The sequence below is a fragment of the Hipposideros armiger genome, unplaced genomic scaffold (genome assembly GCF_001890085.2).
Source record: "Hipposideros armiger isolate ML-2016 unplaced genomic scaffold, ASM189008v1 scaffold_4, whole genome shotgun sequence".
Lineage (NCBI taxonomy): Eukaryota > Metazoa > Chordata > Mammalia > Chiroptera > Hipposideridae > Hipposideros > Hipposideros armiger.
In genome coordinates, this window is record NW_017731354.1 from 225542 (window position 1) to 232155 (window position 6614).

General features: G+C 56.8%; 2 protein-coding genes across 4 annotated transcripts in view; one reads left to right on the forward strand and one right to left on the reverse strand.

The window, feature by feature from the left end:
- Positions 1-315, reverse strand: part of ZNF276 (zinc finger protein 276) — an 18053-nt gene extending 17738 nt beyond the window's left edge. Inside the window, exon 1 of the mRNA XM_019642515.1 lies at positions 1-315. Within this exon, the coding sequence (XP_019498060.1) occupies positions 1-71 (71 nt within the window). The 5' untranslated portion in view covers positions 72-315.
- Positions 316-773: 458 nt separating this feature from the next.
- Positions 774-6614, forward strand: part of VPS9D1 (VPS9 domain containing 1) — a 10988-nt gene continuing 5147 nt past the window's right edge. Inside the window, exons 1-9 of one of the 3 annotated variants that reach the window (XM_019642498.1) lie at positions 774-947; positions 2277-2352; positions 3277-3369; positions 3471-3633; positions 5371-5482; positions 5554-5616; positions 6027-6079; positions 6181-6268; positions 6502-6587. In XM_019642498.1, the coding sequence (XP_019498043.1) occupies positions 849-947; positions 2277-2352; positions 3277-3369; positions 3471-3633; positions 5371-5482; positions 5554-5616; positions 6027-6079; positions 6181-6268; positions 6502-6587 (833 nt within the window). In that variant the 5' untranslated portion in view covers positions 774-848. Of the gene's footprint in view, positions 948-988; positions 1304-2276; positions 2353-3276; positions 3370-3470; positions 3634-5370; positions 5483-5553; positions 5617-6026; positions 6080-6180; positions 6269-6501; positions 6588-6614 lie in introns of those variants that run through there. The other 2 variants (XM_019642504.1, XM_019642487.1) reach the window with 2 other exon arrangements.

Below are 6614 nucleotides of genomic sequence, written 5' to 3' on the forward strand. Positions count from 1 at the left end.
CCGGCGCCGGAGCCCCCGCGCTGCCCCGCTGCCACAGGCGACAGGAAGCGGCCGAGCCGGTCGCGTTTCATGGCGGCGGCCCCGGCGCTCCGCCCGGCTCGGCTCGGCCCGACTCCGCTCCGTTCGGCTCTGATCGGCCTTGCTCGGTCCCGCTCGGCTGCGCTCGGCTCGTTGGGCCCGGCTGCTTGGCCCAGCTGGCTCCTGCTCTGCCCGGAGGTCTCGTCAGCTCGGCTGGACTGTGTTCGCTCGTTTCCGCCCGTCTCCGCCGTTCGGCTCCGCTCGGCTCGCTGGAAGCAGAGCGGGGCGGAGCAAGGAGGGGAGGGGCGGGTGAGAAAGACGAGGAGCGGCGTGAAGGGGGCGGGGCGATGAGGGAGGGGTGAGGAGTGATGGGAGGGGGTGGGACTGAGTGACGAGTGTGGTGGGGCGGGGCGATGGAGGAGGGTGAGATGAGGGGGCGGGACTTAGTGAAGAGGGACAGAAGCGGGGCGTGGTGATAAGGCCGAAAAGCGGGGCAGGAGGGGGGGCGGAGTGAAGAGAGCGAAGGGCGGAGCGAGGAGGGGCGCGGCAGGGCCTGCACGGCTGGTGTGTCGCAGACGTGGAGGGCGTCGGTGGTTGCACTTACATATTCGTAGCAATTGCGTGGAGAAGTTGAGAGCTCCGCCCCTCAGCCTCAGGAGCTGAGCGCGCGGCGCGGGTGGGGCAGCCGGAAGTGCACTCGCGCCCGTTCCGTCTGTTCCGGCGGTCCGCTGCTCCGGCGGCGTCCGCTCCCCCGAAGTCTTTGTTCCGGTCTTCCGGCCGCCCGCCCCGCCCCTTGGCCGCCACCGCTGCCCACCCCCCCGCCCGGCGCCATGGCCGCTGCGGCCGGGGACGGCACGGTGAAGCCGCTGCAGTGCGCCATGAAGCTAGCTAACGGGGCCATCGAGCTGGACACCGGCAACCAGCCCCGGGTGAGGCGAGGCAGGGCGAGGCGAGGCCGGGACGGCCCCCGACCGAGGCCAGCCCGATGGGCGTGGGCGAGGGCGGGGCCGCGGGGTGGGCGCGGGCCAGGACCCCTCCGGTGGCTCCGGGGCGCTGGGCTCGGGAGTTGGCTTATGACCTTGGACAGCTCCCAGCCCTCTCTTGCCCTCAGTCAGTTCAGCGAATCGGCAACTGGAGCGGAGGTCTTATTTGTAAATGGGGATGCAATAGGATTGTGAAGCAGCCTGCAAATTATATCTGGCAGACAATTCAATGTGTATGTGCGTTTTTCTGGGCAGACACTGTACATTTAATCAGATCGCACAGGGGACGTAATCCAGAAAAGGTTAGTTGCGGCTAGTTCGTGCTGTGCTTTTCCAGGTGCCTTGGAGCTTATTGGGAAGGAAAGCAGGCGGGGGAGGTGTGCCTTGTTGCCAGGAATGGGTGTTGAGGAAAAGGGTGGCGACCAGGTGGAAAAGCCGGCCGAGCCACCCAGGGCTGCCCAAAGATGGGAGGAGGCCATGTGAGCCTAGGAAAACCATCCCGGCCCTGAATCCCCTGCTTTTCTCAAGTCGGTTTTCTAGGGAGGCAGGTGCCCCCACGAGCCAGTCATTCTTCACGGATCCATTTTAACCTTATCTCTGAGGTGCAGAATTAACGATGAGTAATTTGAGAACTAGGATGCAACAAAACAAAATACCATGCTGTGGTTCCCAACGCCCTGAGCTGTCAGGGTCCCCGGGACAGAAGGCTCACGCCCTCGAAGCTGGCAATATTCTAGTGTCCTAGACTCCTGCGTGCCCAGGCAGTGCGTATTCTGGGGTTCAGGAAAGGGATTTCCCAGAACCCAAGCAGGACAATGATTCTAACATTTGCAACATCACTCTTTCATTAACTTCCCCCCTCACCCCCAGGAAATAGTTTTTTAAAGCCAATGAATGAAAAGGCCTCTGAGTTGCACAAGAAGGAAACTTGTTACATAATGAAAAATGACTGCAACTGTCAAAACTGCTTCCCTGGCCCTGGAATGAGAATCAGTTCCTTCCTGTGCTGGGAAGAAAGGCAGTGGGCGGAAGGAGGGGTACCAGATGTGCAGCATTGCCTTCAAGTCTGGAGAAGAGGGACACGGTGCCCCAGGCAGAACATCACTGATTGACTAGACTAGCTCATCAGTGACCACGTCAGGGTAGCTCTCTCGTGTGGCTCAGAGAGAAGCAGACATCACTTCTCATTTGTCTGCCACGAGGGCACCAGGCAGGCGTGAGGGGATCCTTTGCCTCTCCTGGCCTAACACTGCCATTTCTCTTCCCTGGGCACAGGAGGCATATACAGAATACCTAAGGAGTATCCACTACATCTCCCAGGTGCTGCTGGAAGAAGTGGAAATCACCAAAGGTATAGCTCTCAGCCTCACCGCTACTCCTGTACTCGGCAAATTTTGGACACCTTAGCCCTTGGTGGGTCCCAGGCCTGGGGGTGTCCTGTGTCCTACCCACTTGGTCATTAGCCAAAGGTGAACGGGTGGGCACTCAGTAAGCATGACCTATTGTGCTGTGATGTGGAGCAAGAAAGGGATGGAGACAGGGTGGGGCCTGATCGGAGACCAGACGTCGGACCCCAGCCCAGGTCAGGTAGGAGTTGGCTGAGCATTCCCTGCAGAGGGACGTACAGAAGCCCTGAGGTGAGAGCGGGTACCAAATGTGAGGAAGGGCAGGCAGGCTGGACGGGGTAAGGGGCGGGAGGGCCTCAGGTGGCAGCTCCCACAGCACACGCTGCTGATAGGCACAATCTTGGGAGGACGGGGTGCAGGGGCGGGGTTGAGCACAGCCAGAGGCTGGGAGATGGGGGACAAAGCTGTCTCTGTGAGGCGGCCTATGTCAGCTGCGAGGAGGGGCAGTAGGTGCAAGTAAAGCCCTCGGGGAAGAGAAAAGGCCCAGTTGGGTAGACAGAGGGCTCTCATGGTTCAGCCAAGACAACAGGACAGTCAGTCAGATGCTTGGCTGGCCAAGCTCAAAGCTCACACAGGGTCAGGAGGTAAACCCAGGACAGACGGTCAGAAATGAGGAGGGGGTGGGCTTGCTTAGGGGTCAGAGAGGGGAAGGGTTCCCTGGGGGTCAGAGATGACAAGGGGTGGGGTCACCCAAGGTCAGAGATGAGGGAGACGAGCTAACCAGGGCAGGTGGTCAGAGATGAGGAGGGGGTGGGTTGGCCCAGGGGTCAGAGGTTAGGAGGGGCAGACTTGTCCTTGTTTTTATCTCAGCAAGAATCTGATTAGTGATTGAGGTGACGGTGACCATCCTTTTGTCTCTTGTTCCCCAGAAGATGGGGAAACCATGCCCCCAGAAACCTTGAAGATGCTGAAGCTGGCAGAGCAGTGTCTGGAGAGGGCCCAGTCAACAGCTAACAAGCTTGGTGGGTCTCCATCAGGTTTTCCTGGGGCATCCCCCCAAGCCTGTCTCTCCTCTGTGGGATGTGGGGCTCTGTGCTGACTCCTGGCTCCCTGTGTCTTGCAGGGAAAGCATGCCTGAAGCCAGCCATGCCTGTGCCTGCTCCCGTCTCCTTGCCTACCAGCCGACACCGCCGGGTGTATTCAGATGAAGGGGGAAAGCTTCTTCCGTTTCTGCCGCCTGAGATCTTCCAGAGGCTTCAGGTGGTCGAGTCGCAAAGCTCTAAGAAGTAAGACGGGGCAAAATGGAAGGTGGACTGAGTCTGGGTTTGAAGGCCAGGCAATAGTGAATTTAGTTAAAATGGGTTCAAGAGTGGAAATACCCATGTGCCTGGCAGAAACAAATGCAAATCGTCTTTGGAGAAAAGCACCTTCAACTTTCATAAAATAAGTGGCACACAGTCAAAGATAACCAAGCACAAAAAGAAACTATGAAGGAATGCCAGCAGAAAAATACCTAGAGGATTTGAATAGAGTTATCAGACACGTTATGAAACAACCAGGCTCTCCATATTTAGAGAAATAAAAAAAATCACGTTTGAGGATGACCGGTTAGCTCAGTTGGTTAGACCGTGGTGCTGATAACACCAAGGTTGCTGGTTCAATCCCCGCATGGGCCACTGTGAGCTGCGCCCTCCCTAAAAAGAGTCAACTATGCCACTGTAGCATGAGAGCAATGTGTAACCAATGACCATGGCTGTTCCCCAATAAAATTAAAAAAAAAAAAAAGTTTGAAAATACCTGCAGGAAACTAAGCAATCTGACCCAGCAAATAAAGAACCAAGTAGAAATGAAATGAAAAATGTAATACCAAAATTATTTTTAAAAAGTAATTGGAAATAACAAATTACAGTTGACCCTTGAACAACTGGGGACTTAGGAGTGCAGACCACCCATGCAGTCGAAAATCCAAGTATAACATAAGTCTGCCCTCTGCAAATCAAAAATACAATTGACCCTTAAGCAACACAGATTTGAACTGTGTGAGCCCATTTATACGCGGATTTTAAGTAAATTTTTTATTTTAAGTAAAATCCATGTATAAGTGGACCTGTGCAGTTCATACCCATGTTGTTCAACAGTCAACTGTCTATGCTCCAGTAAAAATCCACACAAGTGCACAAAATGAGTGGACAAGTTTATAACAGCCGAGAAGACATAGCTGAAGAGAGAATTAGTGAATTGGATAAGAAGTCAAAAGATATCCAAAATGACTTACAGAAAGAAAAAAAGAAAACAGAAAATTTGAGAGAGCTGGAAAGTCTTAAGATAATGTCATTGGAGTTCCAGAAAAAGAAATGAAACAAGACAGGCACATTTTTTGAAGACATAACAGCAATTTTCTAGAACTGATGAAAGACATCGAGACACAGATGCAAGCATCCCGAGTGGGATAAACACGGAGGCCCAGCTCCTCCTGGCCACACTGCGGCCAGGCCTCACAAGTCAGTGCGACACAGGAGGTTCCAGGCACCTCGTTTCTGCATGTGCAGCTTTGGGGCAGGGCCAAGCCCAGGACTTCCACCCCAAGACAAACCTTCCCTCTCCCACCCATGAAAGCAGGAATATAGGTGGGACCCAAAGCTTTGGTGGTGGGTGGGTGTTGGTAGCCGTTATCCAGTGGACATGGTTCTCCCTTTTGTGAGTTGCAAGCTTCTCTGTCTGGCTCAGATGGTGTCTTTAAAGAGTTTCATGTTGCTGGCAGACACATGAGTGATTTGCGTAAAGGTCTGATGTCCCTTGAAAAGTCAGGAATCCTGGCAACAGTACACGCACCTTTCAGTGGGGCAGTGGTCTCCAGTCCAGCCCAGACCGCCTCCCTCCTTTACCGCCTCCCTCCCTCCCTGCCTGGCCCCATCACCACCTTCTCACCTTCTGGTCTCAGGGCTAGGTCCGAAAGGGTCCTCAGGTCACCAGAACATGCTGGGCTTCCTGGGGCCTGGACAGCAGCTTGTAACCTTTTCCAGGGAGCTGACACCCCTGGAGGAGGCCTCCCTGCAGAATCAGAAGCTAAAGGCCGCATATGAGGCCCGGATGGCCCGTCTGGACCCCAGCCAGGCCATGCAGAAGACATCGCTGGTGAGCGGCCCCCGGGAGGCGCTGTGCGGGTGGGGGAGGGAAGCAGGCCTTACTCCCTCTTCCTTCCCTAGACCCTGACCCTTCAGCGGCAGATGATGGAGAACCTGGTGATCGCCAAAGCCCGGGAGGAGACAGTATCCTTTCTGTCCGTCCATCCTTGCTGTCCAGAGGGAAATTCAGAATGTGACCTTGAGCTGAGAGAAAAGGGGGGGAGTAAAGGTGACAGGGTTGGGGTGTGGGGATAGAATGCTTCCACTTCGGGAGAGGCATGTCCTCAGGAATGGTTCCTGCACAACCTTCTTCTTGTCACCCTCCGGGCCTTTGCACAGGCCGTCCTGCGAGGCCAACCTTTGCTCCATCCTTCAAGCCACCTAGGACTTGCCTTTCCTCAGTGGGTGCCCGTCCTCCGGCCCTCCCGGCTGGACAGTACCTCCTGGAGAGCCAAGGCGTGCCCTTGTCCGGTGGACCCTTGTCTGGCACAGCGCTGGGAAGGCCGGGGATGGGGGGGCCCCGACCAGACGCGGTCTTAACTCTACCACCCCAGCTGCACAGGAAGATGGAGGAGCGCCGGCTGCGGCTCCAGGAAGCCGCCAACAGGTGCGTCTCCTCCGTCGATCTCAGTCTCAGGGCAGCTGAGGACGGGTGGGGCACTCGCTTCCGCCCGCCCGTACAGCCTGAGTCCGGTCCTTCCTCCCTAGGAGGTTCTGCAGTCAGGTCACCCTGACCCCAGAGGAGCGGGAGCAGCGGGCCCTCTACACGGCTATCCTGGAGTACGAGCAAGACCACGTGAGTCCTGCGGGTGCAGGTGCCCGGGGCGGGGCTAAGGTCACATGGTTCCCAGCTGGAGGGCGGGGTCCTGCAGGCCTGCTGGCCCTTGGGTCTTCCCTACACCTCAGGGAGGCTATTAATAGTCCGGGTCTGCTGGGATGCAGCCTTGGCAGAGGTGTGGGAGGGGCAAGGGGGGGCATCCCATCGTGGGGGTCCTGCCTCGCTCTCCTCCAAGGTCTCCTGTCCTGCAGGACTGGCCGAAACACTGGAAGGCCAAGCTCAAGAGGAACCCTGGGGACCTGTCGCTGGTGACCAGCCTGGTGTCCCACCTGCTCAGGTACCAGGGCCCTCAGCAACCCTCCCC